General features: G+C 40.5%; 1 protein-coding gene across 2 annotated transcripts; it reads left to right on the forward strand.

Moving 5' to 3' along the window:
- The first annotated feature begins 1,738 nt into the window (after positions 1-1,738).
- On the forward strand, positions 1,739-8,405 carry LOC109774541 (mannosyl-oligosaccharide 1,2-alpha-mannosidase MNS1). 2 transcript variants are annotated; one of them, XM_020333276.4, is made up of 15 exons: positions 1,774-2,104; positions 3,060-3,152; positions 3,917-3,964; positions 4,078-4,248; positions 4,337-4,449; positions 5,290-5,355; positions 5,494-5,665; positions 5,983-6,072; positions 6,351-6,475; positions 6,685-6,750; positions 6,865-6,973; positions 7,077-7,175; positions 7,282-7,362; positions 7,466-7,636; positions 7,731-8,405. In XM_020333276.4, exons 1-15 carry the CDS (start codon positions 1,943-1,945, stop codon positions 7,962-7,964), a joined length of 1,800 nt encoding a protein of 599 aa, XP_020188865.1. In that variant the 5' UTR covers positions 1,774-1,942; the 3' UTR covers positions 7,965-8,405. The 2 variants fall into 2 exon arrangements, with proteins under 2 accessions (XP_020188866.1, XP_020188865.1); XM_020333277.4 differs by lacking the exon at positions 3,060-3,152 and having other exon boundaries at positions 1,739-2,104.
- Positions 8,406-24,144: the final 15,739 nt, after the last annotated feature.

Here is a 24,144-nt window from a genome sequence, read left to right on the forward strand (position 1 = left end):
GTCTAGTTGATAGGCTTGCTCAAAATTTGTGAAATAATTTTGGGGCTCACGGATATTGTGGAAAGACCATGTTCAAAGTTTGGGGTTCTATCTCATTCTAAAACATTGAAAGGGGAAAATGGTGTAGATCATAGCCTAATAAAATAAAATGGTAAAATAATCAGGTTTTGTGTGTTTGACATTTTTGTGATGCAATTGAGAATAATGCACATTGGAATTATGGCATGATGATGCAAAATAAAAATAACAGTTATTATTTAGGTAGGTAATTACTCTAATATGTTACACACAATGACAACTGGAAAAAGATGTTAGCTCTCGAGCAAGATTGGTGGTCCATGGGGAGCGATCCCGGCGTTCTTCTCGTCTCTGACGGTGGGAAGCAGCGAAGCTAGATCTGGGTTAGCATGGGGACAATCATCAACCAACATGCCACATCGACATGCGCCTTGTTGTAAGGAGCGAGCCTATTCATCAACTCTCAAAGCCACAAAAAGGTGATGGTGATGGTTTGGATCTAGGGCTTTTGGAGGTTTGCCTCCTCCTTCGGCGTGTGTCACGACAACGCTGGGAGTTGGCGACGGCCGTAGGTCCGTAGTTTGCAGGGATCACAAATGGCCATTTTGTTTTAACCATTTTATTGAGGTCATTTTTGTAAAAAAATTATGACTATGGTTTTTTCTCGGTCTATTCGGTAGATTCCGTATATATATTTGTATTTATACTTTGTCCGTTGTTACATTGTAGTATGCAGTATCTCTAATAAAAAGATCGTTTTACAGGCACATTCCCATGACCACAACATATTCATCCACTCCAGAGACCTGCAAAGAATCATGGATGTCACCGTGAATTTTGTCCCCAAGTAGAAGGGCATTTTCATGTCTCTATTTTAGGCTTTCCGACGACGTTCATTCAGTGGGAGGTGATGTTTCCGCCGACTATGAGGACATGTGATGACTTTGTCAATTTCAAGATGTTGCCGTGAGTCAATATCTCGAAGATGTTCATAAGGGTAGAGATACATGTGTTTATAGGATTGAGTGTATATGCGTGTTACCGTGCGATTCATAAAGAAGAGACGAAGGCATGGTATTCGCTACTGAGAGCGGTGATTTGGTGTCCGGATTCAGATGAGCCCGGACATGAACAATTCCAAGATTTGAAAGGGAAAAAGAGTTAAAAAATCATTTTTTTTGTGGTGCAAGATGCTTCTCAACTCAGGAGCATCTTGCACAAAAAAGTTCAAAAAACTTTTGCACGGAGTTCACGCATAGGAGCATCTTACATATTTCTTTTTGAGTTTTTAAACTTTTTTCCCTTTCAAAATCGTGGTACTGTTTACCTCTGGGTTGAATTATCTATCGTTCGTTACTCTTCTTCAGTATTGAAGGAGTGCGGCGATTTGGCTCCCGGGCTCATCTGCACCCGCGCTCACGGAAAAAATTATAAACAATACTAGAAAAATTTAAAAAATTCCAAAAAAAATTCGGGTGGTAGATAATTAGGTGCGTGAGGTGCGCTGCAAAAATCAACTCGTTTGGACATTTGAGCAAGTCTGTGCAAAAAAGACAAAATCGGGTGAAGAGCCCGGGCTTCATTTTTTTTGGAATTTTTTGAATTTTTCTAGTATTGTTTTTGAATTTTTTGCTGAACAGGTGCATCTGAGCCCGGGCTCTGCCTTGAATTATCGGTATTGAAGTGGTTATTTACCGGAAGTAGAGTCGGGCCCACATTTAGCGATGACTGCCGAGACCCTCGAAGGCTCGAACTGTCAAACACTGACGGACAGAGAAAACACTGAAGCACACACATCCACGCGGGGACAGCACGACCGACCGCACGCACACGCGCGCGTCCCCGGCGACGTCACCGGCGGGAGACGGCGACGAGCTTCGGTCCCCGCGACCTTCTCGCCGGAGCTCCCTAGGCGGCCGCCGCCATGGCTCGCCGGTCTTCCTCCTCCTCCTCGTCGGGGGCGTGGCGGTACCTCAACCCCGCCTACTACCTCAAGCGGCCCAAGCGCCTCGCGCTCCTCTTCTTCGTCTTCGTCGCCGCCACCTTCGCCTTCTGGGACCGCCAATCGCTCGTCAGCGAGCACGAGGTGCGCTCCCCCCGTCTCGCCCCGGAGAATTCTCCCCTGATCCGGGTCGCAACCGCGGGGATCTGATTGAATTTGGTTGTTGCGGCCAAGTAGCTTCGAATTTGTCGCGGCGCTGGTTGGTCGCTGGATCTGGGTGTAGCGATGACTTGTGGTTAGAGCCGTCGGGATAAATGGGTTTAGGCTTGTCTGCCTATCTGGGGTTCATTTGGGAGAGATTGTGCCGAGGATCTGGTGTTCCGTTTGAATCTTGACGCTTTTGTCTGAGATTTGATCTTTTGAGAGAGTGGATCTTATGAGGGATCACTAGGCTACATCTCAACTATACGTCTGTAACGATTATTGGTATTAGCTTTGATTTCTTTCCAGCTTTGACTGTAATTTGGCGAAGAATTGTGCGTCTTGCCAATCCTAGAATTAGTGGGATGAATATGGGTACAGTGAGGTACTTTAGCAGCTTAGATTTTTCCCAGGCGGGAAGACCTTACTGTTTTAGTTAATCCGGGGGAATAATCCAGACCTTGCCATGTTTCTCAATTACTACATGGTGTAGATTTGGAGAACTGAATACTAGTTATAACATTATTATACATGGCACATGCAACTTTATGATTGTGGTTTGTAGTGAAACTGTTCGTTGAATACCTGTTGTATTCCGAGGAGCGAATGTGACTGTGATTGCCCTATTATGTTAGTATAGTCATATAGAGACTCATATTGGTTTAAGCTTGGCGAGATACTAATGTTCATTGGGACTTGTTATGAGTAACTAAATAATTTGGTAGGTGCGAGTATGCGACACGTGAGCTGTACTATTTATACTACCGTTTGTTAGATATGCTAGTTAAGTTGATCCTTCTCAGTAATCGGATGAGTGAAATCTGAATTGGATGTAAGGTTGATATCCCATCTGCTAGTTAGAAATGCTATTTATTTGGTCTTTTCTCTAATTTTGTAGTGCCCTTCTTGTGTGAGAGTGAATGAAGGTATAGTATTCAGTCAAGAAATTTTGGTAACGGCTCATGTATTTGACGTCATCACGGATGGCAAGGTATAGTGTGGCATTAGATTGTTGTAGTTCATTGCCACTGTTACTGTGATCAGTAGGTATAGTTGGGAGTTGCGTGTGTATGGCTGTACAGTGACATATTATTTGATTTAATTCAACTAATATAAATCTTTCTTAAATATGCATATACCTCTTACATTCCTATATCACTTGAGTTCCTTGTCAAATGTAAAGCTTAAGAACCTGAGCATCACTATAATTAGTGCTATCCAAAAGCAGCATGTGGCCAAGTTGAATTGTGCTTGTTGGCATGATAGTTACCACTGGCGGAGCTACGTGAGGGCAAAACCAGGCCGTGGCCCGCCCAACTCCAGGGGGAAATAAGAAATTTGTACATGTAACCAATCCAGTAGCAGAACTAACCAAAGTAGCAGTGCATGTCTCCTCTGCATGCATCCATCCAGCACTGTCGACTCGCCTCAGACACTGACTAATGCCTACTTAATTGTACGGTTTAGAATCAAAAATATTTTTGGCCCGCCCATCTTATTTGTTGTAGCTCCGCCACTGTAACTACGGCTGCTAAATGTGAATGAATAATGATGAGATTTTGGGATGCACTTGGTAAATGTGTTCTTGCCGCTTTATTTAATTGGTACCATCTGTACTCTGTAGACATGCAGTTCAGCTTCTCTCTTTTTTTTTTGAAGAAAGGCATCGAGTGGCATTTTATATTTCATTATGCATTGCTTGTTTTTCAACCTTATTTACTGTATTAATGTAATTTCTGTTTTCTTGTGTTGCAGTCTGAGATTTCCCGATTACGAAATGAAATAAATCAGTTGCATGGTCAGGTATGTACTGTTGCAATTTTTGTAACTTCCATACTGGTTTACTTTATTTCTTCCTTTTAATCAACATTATTCTTTTTCCTTTTGAAAATTTAGTCCATTTTCTGTCTCTGTAGTTAAGGAAGGCTGGTGTTCTACTGGAAGAAAATCCAGCAACTGAAATTCCCAGAAAAGATCTTGTAGAGATTGATCCTATTAATAATGAAAGGAGGGAAAAGGTTAAGGAGGCTATGCTCCATGCCTGGAATTCCTATGTAAAGTATGCATGGGGAATGGATGAGCTTCAGGTATGCTTAGTATTCTGCTCTATAATTTGTTTTCATTTTCAATTTGTCTCGAAAAACTCTACAATGTTTTCGTTCTTCACCTTTTCAGCCACAATCAAAGAATGGTGTTAATAGCTTTGGCGGTCTTGGGGCAACCCTTGTGGACTCTCTAGATACACTGTATATAATGGGCCTAAGAGATGAGTTTCAGAAGGCCAGAGAGTGAGTTCCCTTGTATTGAACCATGCAGAGATTTCAAAATGCTGCAGCTGGTTCTTTCATTTCATCCATTACCAAAATTAGCATTTGATTTTAGTTTGCTTTTATGAAAGTTCAGTTCTGTACACGAAGCTGTGCAGTCATCTCCTTTTATATTACATGATGTATAGATATGAATTCCCTAATTTGGAAAGTAAGCTCATTATATACTCGAATTGGATGGCCTTCGTATCCAGTGGCTTGTCGGCCTGTTGATGGAAGGCACACCATAAGGAGCTGCCAAGAGATAACAACACTGCTTGTATAGCTGGTCACCCAAAAAGGATATCTAAAGCTACCAATCTTTTAAAGACAGATTCTATCTGGTCCACTGGAGCATGAAGATATGCATCTAACTAATTAGGCTATCTTACCTTGAACTTCCTAATGTAAAGATATACATTGGACTAAATCAATTTGTAGGATATGATTCTAGCAATTCCATAGTTCTCATGGCCCTCAGGGGTGACCAAAGGGGGCTTGTCTAGGCGCATGGCTATTACAAGGCTTATTGGGCATTTATGTATTTTGTCCATTCATATGTCCATATATTCCCTCTATGTTACAGGATAATCCAAAGGGTCTTCTTGACTATCTTTTTGTTGGGCAGTCTATTGGTTTCATGACTTTCATCTGTTCTATCCATGCAATAATAGACTAATATTTTATTAATGTATTAGATCTTTAGTTTCTCCGTTTCTTTTGTGTCATCTCACATCATAGTATTCCTTGCAGCCATTTGAATCCTTTGTTGTGATTTATGTCATACTCCGGATCTGACTTGTGTCCATTTCATGATAATAGCTGGGTGGCAGAGTCATTAAGCTTTGACAAGGATTATGACGCAAGCGTTTTTGAAACGACCATAAGGTTGCATTACAAGGTTTATCTTTGTTATAGTATTCTTGCAGAGGGCTGCATAGGTCTATGCCATATTGCCATGTAGCCATATCAAGTTATTATTTACTAGTTTAACTGTCTAAGCTTCTGTTATCTATTCTTATTTAGGGTTGTTGGAGGTCTCCTCAGTGCATATGATATGTCGGGTGACAAAGTATTTCTCGAAAAGGCGAAGGATATTGCTGATCGATTGTTACCTGCCTGGGATACAACATCTGGTATCCCTTATAATTCAATCAACTTAGCTCATGGCCGAGCTCATAATTTTGGATGGACCAACGTGAGTAACTGATGCTCTATTTTCCATTAAGTACCTACTGCTGCTGCAAGTTCCTTCCAAACACATGAATATTACAATTATGTTTATTTACCAGCATACCAGTAAGCTTCAATTTTATACCAAGGCCTAGAAATCCATCTCAAGCCTCAATGCTCAAATACACAAGTCATTAACATGCTACTGAGCGTTGATCTCTGCGGTGCAACTTACATTGAGAATCACTATCAAATATTGTCTTTTTTTTATGATACATTTCACCTCAACCTATTTTGTTTTTTGTAATGGACAACGAATCATATGCTTTATTATTTCTGCAGGGTGATAGTATCCTTGCGGATTCTGGAACGGAGCAACTTGAATTTATAGCTTTGTCCCAGAGAACCGGAGATCCTAAGTATCAGCTGAAGGTTAGTATTTCATTCACCATACCAATTTTATGTAATTTGCTGGGACAATTCTTGTTACTAAGTGCTGTAGCTAGTTTTGTGCAAAACATAGCTACCAGCCACAAGCAAGAGTGGAAGTTTTCTTGTTGGATTCATAAATCTACTGCTATTTTTTGCTAGTAAAATTCCCATGTATGTCTGGCATGTTTATACATTCAAATCCATCCTATATGTCTTCTTTTTTTGCCCCTTTTTTTCAGTATTGATCTCTCATGTTTGTTGCCAAAATATGATTCTAGGCAGAAAATGTCATCCGACAGCTTCAGAAGATATATCCAAGTGATGGCTTACTTCCTATCTACATAAATCCTCAGTCAGGGCAAGCATCATACTCAACAATAACATTCGGTGCTATGGGAGATAGGTAATGCTATTTTTCCTACTATTTGAACCACGTTATATTCTTCCTCAAATAGGGGTGCTCTATTTTTGCCATTCAACCATGTAATATTTTGTGCAAATTGTTAAGCAAGTTTGATCTATCTTATTGGACCATGGATGATTTTTTATCACATATTTGGTTGATATGACTCCAAAAGATAAAAAGAACTCATATTTGCATGCGCGTTTCAGCTTCTACGAGTACTTGCTCAAGGTCTGGATTCAGGGGAATAAAACCGAGAGCGTAAAACATTACAGGTGCAGGCCTGACTTCACAATTCATCATAATCCTTTTCATCATTTTTTAGTGAAAAGTCCATTTATTCTGCTTTGTAACGTGATTAATATTTCCATATGCGGTGCTTAACTCAGACAAATGTGGGAGACATCAATGGAAGGTTTAATAAGCTTGACCAGGCAAACTACACCCTCTAATTACACATATATCTGCGAGAAAAGTGGTGGCTCGTTGTCTCACAAGGTAAAGAATCTCCATTCTGCTGATTGTCAGCAGGATGCTTTCTAAAGCTTATCTGTCATTGTCTCTCTAAAGTTCTGACTGGTTCAGCTTGTGACCGACACAGATGGATGAACTTGCATGCTTCGCCCCTGGTATGCTGGCACTTGGAGCCTCTGGTTATGGGCCCGAAAAAGCTAAACAGATTATGAATCTGGCAGAAGAGGTAAGTCCTCTTAAGGAACTTCATTTCCGTATCCAATATTTCTAATTATTGCATATGGTTTTGTTCTATTTGTCCATCTGATTTCCTTTTCCTATTCTCTTTATAGCTTGCTCGGACCTGTTATAACTTCTACCAAACAACTCCCACAAAGCTGGCTGGAGAGAATTATTATTTCCACGCTGAACAGGTAGTTTACGGGCCCTTATCTCTTTCTAGCAATCCAGTACCATGGCATCAACTCTTTTGTTAAAAACAATGTCATCAACTAGTGGCACTTTCCAACTTCATAGGATATGAATGTGGGCACGTCATGGAATATCCTGAGACCAGAGACTGTGGAATCACTTATGTACCTGTGGCGCCTTACGGGGAACAAAACATACCAAGATTGGGGATGGGACATATTCGAGGCATTTGAGAAGAACTCCCGCATAGCATCTGGATATGTAGGACTAAGAGATGTAAGTTCTTAGTGCCACCTTCCATCCTCAAATTTCCCCACTGAAAACACCTGTCTTACACTACACAAAACTTACTGCAATGTTTCGATCTCAGGTGAATAGTGGTGAAAAGGACGACAAGATGCAGACCTTCTTCCTAGCAGAGACGCTGAAGTACCTCTATCTGCTGTTCTCCCCTCCGTCAGTCGTATCTTTCGACGAGTGGGTCTTCAACACTGAAGCTCACCCTTTGAGAATCGTTCCGACACATGGTAGCAACGGCCAGTCAATTGAAACTGCAAAGCCAGTGGTCCGACCGTTCGGTAGGAAGCAAGGGAAACAGGGGTAGGCCTGAACAACAGAGCAGAGGATTTTTGCATCCGCCGTGTGATTGTGACCTGCCTTGTTGAGAACGTTACGTTACGATGGGAATTTCTTCCTGCAGCGGCAAGGGTTGCAAATCACGGCACTAGGCTATTTAGGCAACACAATTGTAGGTAGAGCATGATGGATAATCCGGGGCATGCTGAACCTTCAGAGTATAACCGAAGATCAGCAGCCCCATGAAAGTTTTCATCTTCAAACTTGCCTATGCTCCGTACGTTATTGATTTGCAACACATATGTAACTTAGTGTCCATAGGTTGTTGCTTTCATGGGGCTCTCCTGGAGTTGTATCCTTGTTTTGATTATATGATAAAAAGGGTTGTGTTTCCTTTCAGTATCTACATTTTGTTAGGACTTTTGGAAACACTGGCTGCATTTAAGAGAAAAAGGTATGTGGGCCTGTATTTGCAGACCGTTTTCTGTGCTACTTGGTGAGAATATATTCATGGTACGTAGTAACGATCTGGAATTAAAATGAATAAGCAATCATCCATAAAATGAATAAGCGATCATCCATAAACAAACTGAAGGAATTATTGTGCTTATTTAGGAGGGTCAGTGTCAAAAATAAATTGACAATTCTACTATCCCTGTGTTTGAATATTTTGTTGATTTATACACATGTTTGGTGGCGCGTCTATTTTGCTGCTTGGGCATCCCAAGATGGAAATTAATCTTGATTCGCAAAGGTTATCTGTGTATTGTATTTAATTTTTAACGCCATTTGGCCTAGGGCTGTTAACATGTAAATTTGTAAGGGCGTCCATAAACTATAACTGGAGTATTTTGAAAGGAAAAAGGTGGCCGTATTTTCATACCATGGTCAAGGTGGTGACCAGGTTTGCGATGGCTTGATGCTGCATACATTGGTGATGCCCTAATGCACCTTAAAGATGTTAATTCCCCGGCAATAACTACACCTTCTCTGCAAACAAACAAAAACTATAGCCACACTGGTAATAAGGAAAATAAAAGGCAGCAGCTGGTATGTGGAGTTTGGTGAAGCAATGAAGTCTGCACTCACACCCAATCTATAAATAACTACCTTCCTCCTGTAGCGGAAGCAATGCTCGAAACTATGGTAGAGGTATTATCTTTTTGAGTTAACTACAGCAGAGGCGTGTGACAGTGTGAGGCAATGTAAGTATGGAGAAGTCTAAGAGGAGAGTACAAATGTCCAGCACAATGAGTGCAACGCCGATACTTGAATGGGAGCATCTATTAGAAATGGGATGTATTGGAAATTTCGGTTAGAGTTAGAGGCTATTCACACGTCCAGTATCATAAGGAATTGGAAGCACACTCGTCTGCTATCGTGCTTTATGGAGACAAGTGTCTTTTCAGAGGAGTCCTCAGAAAACAGTGTCCTTCTAGTTAGAGGATCCCCGGGTTTTTTGGGCAAAAAGAAGATCCTAGTTTCATTAACCATACAGGGATTAGAGTGGCACAGGGAAAAAAAATGGAACCTTTCGTATGAAGGGAATGGGATGATAACAATTGTTCCCTTTTTCTTTTTTATTTCAAACTAAATGGCAACAAGTCAATAATCAAGTACAGATGGCACGTAGAATCCTTGTAGTTTCAAGGCGTGCTCTCGAAACAAAAAAGGTATTACCCCGATGATTTACTAAAATACGGAAAATCGTCAGTGAAGCCAAAGATAACAAAACAAACCTTCCAACAGAACATACAGACATGAACCGATAAACTTGCCAGTGTAAATGACATTTAGCTACTATTCTCCCATCCATTAGTTGTATCCTGCGATGAGTGGGTCATCGACACTGAAGCTCACCCATTAAAAATCTTGTGATACATGATATCAAACCAACCAACTGACTTTGCAACGTCAGTTGTCCAATTGTATTGGAGGAAAGCAGGGAAAACATGGGTAGGAATCGGAGGGTTATTTTCATATGCCGTGCTATTGTGACCTGCCTGGTTAAGAACGTTATGTTACAGGCGGAATCTCTTCCTGGAGCGGCAAGGGTTGCATATCATGGTATTAGGCTATTTAGGCAACACAATTATATGATCAAACCCAGTACCTGCATTTTGTTAGGACTTTTAGAGACACTTTAGTGCATTCAATTGATAAAGGCGTAGGGGGCTGTATATTCATGGTATATAGCAAAGATGTGGAATTAAAATGAATAAGCCATCATCCATGATCAAACCCAAGGAATTATTTTGTTTATTCAGGAGGGTCGGCGTCAATAATGAATTGGTACTTCTACAATCTTTGGGTTCGAATGTTTTGTTGATTTATCCACATGTTTGGTGTCGTACTACCGTGTCTATTCTTCTGCCTGGCCATCCCAAGATGGAAATTAATCTCAATTCACAAAGGCTAGCTGTGTATTTCCCCCCTTTTAACCAACACCATTTGTCATTTGGCCTATGGTTGCTAACATGTAAATCTGTAAGGGCATCCATAAACCATAGTGCATCAAAATATTTTGGTACGAAGCCAGTGATCGTATTTTCACTCCATGGTCATTTACACATTTTCACAAGCAACATGAGGACCAGGCTTGTGACGGCCTGATGTTGCATATACATTGGAGATGCCCTAATGAAACTTAGAGATGTTAGTTCCCCTCGATGACCTACACTCTTTTCGCAACACTTGTGTAAGAAAGAAATAAAGGAACTAGGTGGCATGTGGAGTCTGGTGAAGCAATGAAGTATGCGGTCACACCTAGTCTATAAATAAGTACCTTCCTCGTGTAGCAGAAACAAAGGAACAAATCCTCAATTCCTTTGTGGCCCAAACAACAACATGTCTTTTGTCTCATTTCACTAATCTGTTCAAAACGAAGAACATCTACCAGGTCAAAGAGTAATACTCGACTAACAAAGGTTTATCAGAATGACCTCTTCTCGGGAAATAGGTTGTCTAGGAGGATGCCTCTCATTTCAATGCACATTAAACTATCATAACAAAAAGCATGCCAACTTAATCGCATAAAGTACCTCGGATTAAAATTTTGCAGATTATGGCTAATAAGAGTAGTCTCGATGGCATATACAATAAGAACTCACATTAAAGAATGCGATCATTAACTAAGAATTAAAGGCGATTTGGTCTTCAATTAGAAACAAGTATTCTAGGCATGCCGATTTGAAGGCTTGGCTGCCTGTGGCACTCAATAACGCATAGTTCCATGTGGTCAAAACAGGCTTTTGCTCAGTTTTAAGCCCAAACAGTTGAACGGATGCAAAGTGGTGAGGAAATCCCATACAGGCAGGTCAAAAGAGAAAATGACGTCTAAGAGGGTGGCGAGAACGACACCCACTCAACCAAGCACAACAAGAGGCAGCCTAGATTACCGACCAAGAACTGAACCATACTGCATGGGAAACCATCAGACCCTGATGCACCGAACGCATCAAGCTATTGCCGGAGAAAAGGTATCACAGGCCTGCATTTGGATTTTTTTCTGCACTACTTGGTGACAATATATTCATGGTATATAGTAAAGATGTGAAATTAAAATTAATAAGTGGTCATCCATAATCAGCCCCAAGGAATTATTTTGTTTATTAGGAGGGTTAGTCTCAACAATGAATTGGCAATTCTAGAATCTTTGGGTCTGAATATTTTGTTGGTTTACACACATGTTTGGTGCAATGTCCATCTTTTTGTCTGCCCAGCGTAAGATGAAAATTAATCTCAATTTAGTAACAGAGACAGAGAGACATTTGGGGACATGATAAGCCATATTTCCACACCATGGTCATTTACTTATTTTCATAACCAACAAGGGGACCAGGCTTGTGATGGTATGAGGCTGCATACATAGGAGATGCCCTAATGCACCTTAGCGATGTTGGTTCCTCTTGACAATAACCACACTCTTCTAAAAAAAGAGTTACACTCATAAGAAAGAGACCAAAAGGTAGCAGCTGACATGTGGAGTTTGGTGAAGCAATGAAGTCTGCACTTGCACCCAATCTATAAATAACTACCTTCCTCATGTAACAACAGCAATGCTCGAAACCATGGTAGATGTGTTTTTCTTTGAGGTAACTACAGTAGAGCTGTGGTAGATGTGTGTGAGGTGTGAGGCAATCACACATAATGGCATTATGGAGAGGAGAGCATCGATACTTGAATGGGGACATCTTCTAGAAATGGGATGCATTGGAAATTTCTGCTGGAGTTAAAGAAGCCAATACGTACAGTATCATAACGTATTCAAAGCAATAGCGTGCTTTGCTGCGGCGTCTAGAATCAATGTGCAAGCAAATTTCAATATTTTCTCAAGCAAATTTGGAAAACAAGTATTCTAGGCATACTGATGTGAAGGTTCGGCTGCCTTGCCACTTACTAGTACCTCCATGTGGTCTCGTTTGCATAGCTTTAGCTACGACACATAACACACCCTTTTGTTGGAGACCATGAATGTAACACTTAATTTTTTGATAATTTAAATAGGTATTGCACATCGTACTAAACATACCAAAAATAATAATTTCACGAGTAAGGTCGTACTCACAAGATACACATGCAGAACAAAAGCAAGTTCATAAACATGAACTTCCTCAAAGAGACAGAAACACAACATAGAGAAGCCTGCAGTTTTGCGGGACCGTAAATTGTAGGAATTAAAAAATATCCACTGATTACATAATGGAGCGTGAGATTGGTCAATAATCAAGCACAAATGGCATGTAGAATCCTTGTAATTTTAAGATATTAGCCTGATGATTTACTAAAATAAGATTCGTAAAAAAGATTTACTAAAATAAGGAAAATCGTCACTAAAGCGGAAGATAACAAACCTTCCAACAGAACATGAACCGATAATCTTGCCAATGCAAATGGCATTTAGCTACTGTTCTACCCTCCATCAGTTGTATCCTTCAACAAGTGGTTCTTCAACACTGAAGCTTGGTCCTTTAGAATCTTGTGGTACGTGATAGCAAATCAACATTGATTTTGGAAATGGTTCGCACGCTACTTGGTGACCATGTAATCCTAGTGCATCGAAGGAAGAGGGAACATGCACATGAAAAAGAGAGGGGAAGAAATAGACAGAGAAAGACTCGGGGACATGCTGATTTATTTTTAAGCCCGTGGACGTATTCTCACACCATGGCCATTTTCACAACCAAGATGGAGCCAAGCATGAGGCTGCATAAATTGAAGATGCCTTAATGGACCTTAGAGATGTTAGTTCCTTAACAACAACTACACCCTATGTCCCATAAATGACTAAGCTCACAAAAAATAAAATAAAAAGGCAGCATCCGGCACATGAAGGTTGGTGAAGCAATGAAGTATGCACTTACACCTGGTCTATAAATAACTAGCTTTCACATGTAGCAGAACTAATGCTTGAACTACAATAGAGATGTGTAGTAGTGTGAGGCAATCACATACAGTTCCAGTATGGAAGTCTAAGAGAAGAGCAAAAGTGGCCATCACGATGAGTCCGGCACTAGTAGTTGAATGGGGACAACTTATAGAAATGGGATGTCTTGGAAATTTTCGTTGGAGATCAACCTCCAGGATACGCCTGACATCCGAAGGACTCTGTCGGACCAGAGGCCTATTGTGTAAGTAGCTCTTGAAGCGTCTCAATGAGAAAGTCATGTGGCAAGAACCTCATTTCGAATAAGCATTTCGGCTCTAAAACACTACTACTACATAATGCTTTAGCGCCGAGGGGTCAAAATGGCTTACCGCTAGCTGATGAGGGCTAGTACATAAGGTTTTCATCGGTGATGACTTGGTGACCGTTGAGGCGTTGATGGGTCGGACGACCCGAGAGGGATGAGATTCAGCGCTAACGGGCGGACCTATATGCATTGTTTAATATCTTGAAATTCTTCGTGGTAGGACTTAGTATCCCATTTATTTCATAGTGGTGCCTAAGAGCTTGAGCTTTGTACGCCGACAAAAATGAATACTCGCCCGAGGGAGTAAATTACAAAGAACATATTTGGGCTCTAGGGTATCAGAAATTTACTTCTCCCGAGATGGTGACTGCTGCTACCATTTGACAAACCGACAATTTACCGGCAGCTGCCACCCGTTCAAGTCGCCCCACAGCATGCAATTACATCGCAGCTCAATCTTACACACACTAGATGGAAAATGCGGCTTGCCGCACCCCCGCACCCGTGCCGGGTGCGGTCATATCCAATGGGCATTTTCATCAGAATTACAACAACTCAAAGCAATCCAACCTTATGTCCGACAATTTTATTAGCCATCAAGCGACCAAAGTTGCATCCATAACTACAATGAAGATGGTACAAAAAGAGAAAGAGGTAGAGTGGAAGCAAACAGATACAAAAGGAAACACTGAGACCACTGATCCAGCATTAGGATGTCTCAAAGACACATGAGGAAGCCAACACTTGTGATAGTAACCCGATAGGAAGCGCCTTGGTGCATCCTGACTGTCTAAGGTGATCAGCGTCTGTTTGTCAGGGAAGCATTAATCCTGTACAAATAATCAAAATACATTACAAAGTTAAATATGGTTCAGTAGAAAACATCAAATTTAATATAAATGGCACATGGTCCAGTACAATGCTGATGGATATTTCACTCACACAAAAGGTGACATACATATATATACTTTTTAACAAAGGGAGATTGCCTAACGCATACTAAAATAGCTACATGCATGATTTGGGGAAATCAGCAAGAGAAAGTAAGTATCAGCAATGGTATGAACCGAGCACACCGAGTATCCATCGTAAACATATGCAAAAGGATCACACGGCAAACTGATACATCTTATAGACTATTACATCGTTCACTTAGTTTTACTAACCTGCCAAACTACCTATGCCATCAAAGGAAACCTGAGCAATTGTATTTCTGATCACATGACCTGGTTCTCTTTAGTTTTTACGTTTGCCAGTAGCCGATCCAAACAGAGGAAACATGAAATTTAGGTACGATGTATATACATACAGTTTTCTGAGAAATACTGATACCAAAATCTGATGATAATTATAAGCCGTTATAGCGAAAGAACTGCTACAAACTACTATGCCATGCCATTGTATTACCTCTTTTCTAGGTCCTCTCACAAAGGCATGGTTCACTCCAGAGTCTTAACCACTGGGCATCAACCTGAATAACTAAACCAATCAGCATGTCAATTACAAAATTATCAATACAATTCAGAGTACAGTAGAACCAAGACAAGCCTTGGTAAATGTGAAATTTAAACCAAGAGGATTGCTGTTAGCATGTGTAAGATCTGTTATAGTATAAACATAAAGCAACCACGTTGGTATTCTAAACCAGAGGGTACAGTAAAACCAAACTTTACATTTTCACCACATCTTAATTTACTCGTATGGCTGGTAATTTTTCTGTACTCATATGTGTATCAATTAGCAGGAAATTAATATTGGCAAACCGATTATCTTCCAAATCAAGCACGGCAGCATATTGTAAATTGTATTTGGACTGGTTTCCATCTACTGTTTGTTCATCTGAGTCATGGTCAATCAGATAGAAATTCAGCAAGGAAAGGAAGTGAAAGATAGACGGACAGATAAACGAAGAGTGGGAGGGAGCTCCACACGTAAGTCGTAACAGCTGAAGCTGTAGTAACACACCAGCTTGAGCTATGCATCCTAATAGGTTAGAACACGTTAAGGAAAATAGCTTTGAATGACTACCGAACAGGGAGGCTGTAGGTAAAGATGGTTTCATACACAGGAGATAAAAAATGGAACTACTACCACAGTTACAATAACACCCCTCCGACCACAAACCCCCATGACTAATATTTTGAACATAGCAGATTTTCTTAGGTTAGGTAGCAGCAAGATCCTAGGTCAACACAGAAAATGACAAGCATATATGGAAATATCAAATTGTAAATGCCATTCTACAATAGAAAATAGAATTTACTAACAAATTAATGGAAAAGGTGAACTACAATTAAATATGAATAAGGTAACAGTGGGTACTTCTGTACTAACAATGTCCGGGGATTGAGGTCAAGAAGGGGCTGGTTCATGACCAGTAGGAACAAAATAGAGTAAAACTAATAGAGCTAACTATTGACACGGTAAAAATTTAGAGATAAATCAAACTGGGCCTACACAAAAGGTGTAGAATACAAGCTAGTTCCATAGCACTATTAGAGAAGTTGGGAAATACGGAACAAACAATAGGTTAGTAAAGCTAAATATGCTAAATTACAATAGGAAAATATGTTGATAGGAGATGACTTCCACTGGTAATGATAGTGTAGATAGTAGCTAAAAAATTGAAGCCGACAAATTCAGCACCTTGTACGATGCCCATATATAAGGGGAAAGCACAAGTGGGATGACTGATAATACAATATTGGCATAATCTAAATACCAAGGAAATGCTGCTCCATGGGAACATAAAATTATCCTCAATCCTTCTACGCAAGTCAGATCTGGGAGCGTCTACTGAAGGCGGTAAATATAATCCTACATCTGGCTGCATGTGCAGCCAGCTCTTCATCGTGGTTGCAGGATACACATATGAAAAATAATAGTCATAGAGAAATAAACGATCTCCAAATTACATCTCAACTAACGAGGATACATTTATTTTAAGATAGGTTTTGAAGTTCGAGACGAAAGCTCACCAAACCGTGTCAGATTCAGCAACCTGAATGCATAATGTTTCAGATCCCACAACCCTCATGGTCCAAACTGCACATCAGAGAAACCTGGCTTATGCATAGATTAAAAGAAGGAACCTGCATGTAAAAAACACCTTGTTGTGATTAAAACATCCGAGTTTATTTCTTTGTGGGCAAGATATTTGTGATTGCATAACTCAACAAGGTTTTGAATCCTGAAACAAAGCAATTCAAGTTTGAGCTTTCTAAAATGCAGGACATTGAATCAAGCTCATAACTAAAGAATATAACTCACCACCTGCCATTTGGTCGAAGCTGGCTTCCATCTATGCTATATGGATCCGACCTCTTTATAGGTGAAACAGAGAATTCCCAAAAGGTTCACCTGTCTTGGCGGGGTCGGAAGGCTGAGGGGACATGCCACATGATCTCCAAGCAATCAAAACCAAAACAATCTGCCCTATCTTCAGTTTCAGACTTGCGGGCACCGAAAATTGTATGGTCCAAAATCTGATCTTCAGAGAACATAGGAAAAAATAAGCATACAAAAGGATTATCCCTGGAAATGCAGTACACTTCTTACCCATAAGTCAGTAGACCACCTCGATCTACATCAGTGGTTGTGATCGTCGACACCCTCTGGTCTGAACTCACAACGTCCTCATGTGTGTGACCGTTCTGCAGGTAAATAAAGCCACACAACAAAGTAAGGGTATATTGAGATACATGTCCTTGTAAATATGCATTTGTTACACGAAGCAAAGAAAAATACAAAGCATACACATAATCCTCCAAAAGTAAGTGAAGCTTTGGCGCGCACGCACACGAAAAAGCATGGAGGCTTCTCATGCGATTGGATTATAGAAAGTGTTGATGTACTAATGAACATGAGAATGTCGATGTACTAAATTATTTGAAACCCCTGTGGTCAAGTGGATAGCAAAATAGTACATAAATCTGGTAGCAAGTATACCTTATTAAACACCAGATGATCTGCTTCACTCGAAGAATGAATGCAAGAACGGCGTGCTCACGGGTCTGGTCATTCTTGGAGGCACCATCCTCAAAACCAGCGGTGGAGTCATTGCTGAGCACATCATAGTAAAACTGGGATAAACAATACAAAACAAAAAAACACAATTTCAGCGATATGAGATAGATCAAAGAGGTAGAGTTTGGGGTGTGAAAAGAAAACCACTACTCTGGACCATATTGCCATCATAGAAGTATTTCTTCCTTTTCTTATCATAACCAAACAATTAAAAGAAGACGAACAACTTATATTTAAGATTATTTTTTTGCGGGTCAACTTATATTTAAGATTGTTGGTACAATGGTGTATCTGAAATATAAAAAAGCTGATATAACATTAGGCACTCTCGAGATTCTATACTCGTGGGTTGTGGCCTAGATGTATGTAATAATGTTCCAAATAGAGAGTTCAAAGTTTAGATCATCAATGGATTGCACCTCCTCAAACTCGGATTGTTCATTAAATAGATCTGAGGAGCACTTGGTCTGAGTGACCTCTATTCATTGAAACAGAACACTAAACCTAAGCATGAGGAGCATTGATACCACATTCCCGGCATAAGACAAGTCTAATGATAGAAAACAGAGCAAGCCACTTACTGTTGCCTCATGGCCAAGTTGAAGGTCACTTGCGGAGGCTTAAGGACCACTGCTTTGACAAAGTGAATGTTGATTTCCTCAATACAGTGACTCCTTCGTCGTAACTGCATGAATCATATGTAATAGGAATTAAAAGAAAGTGGATCTCACAACAAACTGGACTATATAATTTGACGTATGAAAGTATCTGACAAAGGACCATTATGTTCAGATAATTCCATTTCTCTTCTTTTGTTTGAATTAAGCAGTGCCTACCATGTAAACTAATCAGTGTGCCAACAATTTGTTCTAATAAATTCTTGAATTGCCAAGGTCTCAAAGGAGGACTGGTTTGTCTGCATGAATATAATGTGCAGAAAATAGTCTCTTTTAGAAGTAGGCTGATAACTTCTGACTAACCTTGACTGGTGAATGTGTCTTCTTATTACTGGACGATGCAGCCCCTGGCGAACCTTGGTCGAGGATCTCACCGGAGTTCATGTGGGCTGCAGGTGCCCTCTGTCCAAAGATATAACATAGAAAGAGAAGGGATTATTAAAACCAAAGAGAGAACAGAGAATCACAAATGAGAAGCACAGTTCAGAGCACCAACCTCCTCCTTTGTCGCCGGCTTGCCGAATGCTTGACCTTGGGTAGGAATGGATGGAAGCCAGTATTAGGTCAGCCATGGTCACATTTTATCTGGTGGGGAATAGAAACATCTTCTCCATGCTACTTCTGCTCCAACAAAATCATCGGAACAACACCCTTACAATGGGCTATATAATATCTGGAGCATTTGCCAGCACCTAGATAAGTTAATAAAATTCTGGAGCATTTGACAACACCTAGTAGATCAGTTAACAAAAATATGCCTTCCCGGGCAACCATATATAGAGAGGAAGGGACGACCCTGGAACCTGTATGTAGAGATGCGAGCAGTACCCCGTGCTCCCAATGTCAATGTAAGGTATTGTATGCCTTTCTTTCTTTCATATGAACTGAATTTCTCTTACAACATTGCCAGTTCATATCAATCTCCTACCCTGAAAGTGAAAGGTTTCAGTAAACCCACTTCATCAGTAATGTGATGCATCAATTTTCTCTTCAACAAAATGATGACTTGCAAGAACTGAAATTAACCCTTATACCTATGAAAATAGTGCCATGTACAGCCACCGATGAGAAACGGGCAGCAGTGTAGTGATGTACTTGATAGACCTTGGGATCGAGTAGGCTAGATCATCGGCGGTCCTACCTTCTGTTTCTCCAGACGAACTCGCGCCAGTGGCCATGGTGGAGGGGCAAGGGCGTGAGCGCGAGTGTGCGTGGGTGGTGGCGGCGGTGGAGCTTCCCGTAGTATCGCGCTAACCCTAGATCGGTAGGGATGTAGGTGGGGTTCTGGACGCACGGTGAATCACCTATTTTCTGCGGCCGTCTCCCCCACCCCTTTATACAGCGTGGCGACAGGGGCCCACCAACCATGGTTTGGTTGGGCGCCCCCGATCAGGGCGCGGGTCAAGGGCCCGTCGAGCCGTTGGGCTCGATCGGGAGGAGATCAACCTAACATTCTCCCCCTTGATCTCAACTTTACTTTTAACCTTATACTTTCTGGTTTATTTGTTTCATCACATATTGGTACATAGAGCATGTTTCATCGTCACAGCTTAATCGCTGATAGAATCATACAGCTACAACATACGTTTTGTTCAGAAACAAATTCTGTTCCTTTTGGGCCTATCCAGGAATCATAAGGCTTTCCCTTAAACCCATGCCGGCTAAGTGTTCCTTGAACACATTGGGTGGTAAGCCTTTCGTTAGCGGATCCGCAAGCATATCTTTTGTCCTTATATGCTCGAGACTTATAGTTTGATCCTGGACTTTATCTTTCACAACATAATACCTTATCTCTATTGTTTTGGCAGCATTACTCGACTTGTTGTTGTGAGCGTAAAATACTACGGGCTGGTTGTCACAGTACATCTTTAGTGGTTTGTGAATACAATTTACCACTTTCAAGTCGGCTACAAATTTCTTTAGCCATATCGCCTGCCCCGCTTCGAAGCATGCTATGAATTCTGCATACATTATGGATGATGCAACTATTGACTGTTTGGAGCTTTTCCACGAAATAGCTCCACCAGCGAGAGTGAATACGTATCCTAACGTGGATTTTCTATCATCTCTGTCCCCCGCAAAATCTGCATCGGAATACCCTTTTATCTCTAGGGAATCACTTCTCCTGTATATTAGCATGTAGTCCTTCGTGCCTTGTGCATAACGCAATGCTTTCTTTACCATCTTCCTGTGCTCTATGCCTGGATTTTCTTGATATCTACCGAGTACCCCGGCGATAAAAGCTAAGTCAGGGCGAGTGCACACTTGTGCATACTGTAAGCTGCCAACTGCCGAAGCATATGGTACTGCTTTCATTTGATCGATCTCGTACTGGTTCTTGGGACATTGGAATTTCCCAAAACTATCGCCCTTAACTATAGGAGCAGGTGTGGCTTTACTCGCATGCATATTATACTTTTTAAGAACCTTTTCTAAATATGCTTTCTGCGATAGTCCTAAGACTCCATTGTTTCTATCTCGGTGAATTTCTATGCCCAAAACATATGATGCTTCACCAAGATCTGTTATGTCAAAATTCGAGGATAAGAACTTCTTTGTTTCTTGTAGTAGACTAACATCACTGCTAGCAAGCAGAATATCATCCACATACAAGATTAGGAAAATATATTTCCCATTTTTAAACTTTGCATAAATGCAGTTATCCTCAGTATTTTCTTTAAATCCAAAACTTTTAATCGTTTGATTAACTTTAGATACCACTGTCTAGAGGCTTGCTTTAATCCATAAATGGATTTCTTCAGGCGGCATCCCATATTTTTCTTGCCTTCCATGATAAAACCCTTGGGTTGTTTCATGTAGACATTTTCCTTTAAATCACCATTCAGAAATGCCGTCTTAACATCCATTTGATGTAACTCTAAATCAAAATGTGCAACTAATGCCATTATGATTCTGAAGGAATCCTTACATGAGACTCGGGAAAAAGTCTCATTGTAGTCTATCCCTTCTCTTTGAGTAAATCCTTTTGCCACGAGTCGCGTTTTATACTTTTCTACATTCCCTTTAGAGTCATACTTAATTTTGTAGACCCATTTACAGCCTACTGTTTTGGCTCCTTTAGGAATTTACTCTAAGTCCCAAACATCTTTAGAACTCATCGATTTCATCTCGTCTTCCATTGCCTTCATCCACTTTGATGAATGAGGGCTTCGCATGGCTTCTTCATATGAGGTGGGATCTTTTTCCATATGAACCATTTCTGTGTTATAAACTTTAAAGTCAGTAGAAATAGCTGACTTTCTTGGTCTTGCAGACCTTCTAAGAGCCTCAGTTTCTGGCACATTCTATGCCTCAACTTCTGGCACTTCTTCTAAAATTTGTTGCTGCACCTCCCTTTCATGCTCAACAACGGATTCAGTCGGCTCCTGACGGACAGGTTCCGGGTCTACTCCCATAGTTGTCATGGGTGGAGTTGCAACTGGTAGTGAGAAAAATGGCTCCTGAATCATCGGATTAGGTGCATGCACCCTCTTCTCCTCAAGATCAATTTTCCGAGCTACCAAGCCCCCCCTCATCATTTTGTCCTCTAAGAAGACTGGATGTCTTGTTTCTACAAACTTTGTATATCTGTCTGGGCAGTAGAAACGAAACCCTTTGATCTGTTTGGATAGCCAATGAAGTGGCAACTCACTGTTTTGGGATCTAACTTTGCAATGTTTGGATTAAACATTTTGGCCTCAGCAGGGCACCCCCACACCCTGAAGTGTTGTAGGGAGGGCACCCTTCCTGTCCATAGCTCGTATGGTGTTTTGGGCACCGACTTGCTTGGTACTCTATTGAGAATGTGAATGGAGGTTTTAAGCGCCTCCATCCATAATCCCAATGGCAAGTTGGAATAACTCATCATGCTGCGCACCATATCCATAAGTGTACGGTTGCGTCTTTCCGTTACACATAAGGTGTATGGTCGATACTAGGAAAGCATAATAGCTACTCCATACTTTTCTCACAGAGTGGGACACATTAAATGCACATGAGTCATCATATCTTTCTCCTGTCATACAGGATAAGTCCTTTGCCTACATTTCTCCCGCCATACAGGATTTGTGACATAATACTATGTCAACTTTACCCGGTTACGCAGGTATTTTCCCAGAATTTTCCCGCCATGCGGTTTTTATCATAATCATCTTTTCCCGCTATGCGGGTAACTCCCTGTAAGGGACATAAATGCCGCATAGCAGGTATTTTCCCAGAATTTTCCCGCCATGCGGTTTTTATCATAATCATCTTTTCCCGCTATGCGGGTAACTCCCTGTAAGGGACATAAATGCCGGAATTGGCTCTTTTGACTGCATATTCAATCATCAAATTCAGAAATAAATCCGAATGCTCTTTAACACACATGCTTGATCCGACGTTGGTCAAATTAAACACGCATGTTGCTTGTTTCATTTCAAATCATGTTGACTGAAAAAATCTTATTCATAGAGAGTACATGAAAGACATTCGTCAACCAAGACTCTCAGTGATCTATCTCTTTTCTTTTGAAGCCATTCTTTAGAGAGAACATACTCCCTCACGTTATGACCTTTCTTGGTCATCTTTCGGGTCACAAGTACCCAGCCATTCGCCTTCACGAATGAAAGCATGGAAAACTTTTAGTCTGAGAAAACATAGCCAATAATCAACAATAATGGGCATAAAAATAACCCTACGTTGGTCTGGTTAAAAAAATGCACATTAAACTTTTGAAACTTTCTTTTATATTCTAAATCACCGTTGTGGCAGAATTAGAATAAACATCATCCTTCTACATTAATTCCATATCACCGTTGGGCGGAAATGGAAATAATGCATACAATTCATAAACAATGTGATGATAGTATTTCTATTAAACAACTTTGCTAAGAATAAATCATCATCATCAAATTTATTGCAGCGGGAACAAGAAATATACATTTCTCTAGTTCAAGAGCATTTCTTGATCTTTATCCGTTCTCTGAAAATTGATCACTTTGATACAAAATTTATCCGAGATTTAAACTTCGAACATAAGACTCATAGAATTATAGCACTGTTATCATCAACGTTGGTCAGAAAATAACAATACCATATTTTAACTATCTGCATCTTATTTCACCCACAGGGGAAAAACATTGCTAAGAACATTTCTTCCAATTAAATTTTCCCGTTGGTTCCAATTTAATTGAATAATAAAACTTTTACTTTACAGTGGGAACTTTACAATATTCTATTCAAAAACAATTATGTACTCTTTTACTCTTTAAGCAATTTTAACCGATTGCTTCAAAAATGCATTAAAGAAGTAACAATTTAATCTTTTACTTTGTTCTATTCACTTTTAAAAGAGCACTTTTATTTTTATTTGCAGCGGAAAAACATGAATAAAAAATTCATGAACTTTTTATTCTTCACAGAAACTTTTCTTTGACCGAATAAAAAATCACGAACTTTTTAATTTTCTTTATAAAATTCATGAGCTTTTCTTTTTCTGAAAATTTTCTATTTTCATTTTCAGAACTTTTTCTGTTTACGTTTTTATTTTCTAAAACAAAATTTTCATTGGAAAAATTTGTATAGAAAAACTGTTTTAAATATGCCCAAAAAACTGGACAAATAAATAAAATAAAAAATGAGTAGCACAGCGCCAGCCTGCCCTCTTGCCCCGCCCACGGCCTGCAGCAGCACGCTCGCGCGGGCCGTCCTGGCCTCAGCGCGGTCCAGCCGCCCAGCCAGCCCAAAAGGCCCGTGCGGCTCTAGGGTTTGCATCTGAGCCGTCCATCGCGATCCAACAGTCACCCGGACCTTTCGCCCGATCAAAACTCAG

Source organism: Aegilops tauschii, chromosome 2 (genome assembly GCF_002575655.3).
Source record: "Aegilops tauschii subsp. strangulata cultivar AL8/78 chromosome 2, Aet v6.0, whole genome shotgun sequence".
NCBI lineage: Eukaryota > Viridiplantae > Streptophyta > Magnoliopsida > Poales > Poaceae > Aegilops > Aegilops tauschii.

Excerpts from the sequence above, each read along its gene's own strand:
- LOC109774541 (XM_020333276.4), top strand. The coding sequence starts at position 1,943 with ATGGCTCGCCGGTCTTCCTCCTCCTCCTCGTCGGGGGCGTGGCGGTAC. Across the intron at positions 4,249-4,336 it reads GGGGAATGGATGAGCTTCAG|CCACAATCAAAGAATGGTGT; the intron begins GTATGCTTAGTA and ends TCACCTTTTCAG. Across the intron at positions 5,356-5,493 it reads GTTTTTGAAACGACCATAAG|GGTTGTTGGAGGTCTCCTCA; the intron begins GTTGCATTACAA and ends ATTCTTATTTAG.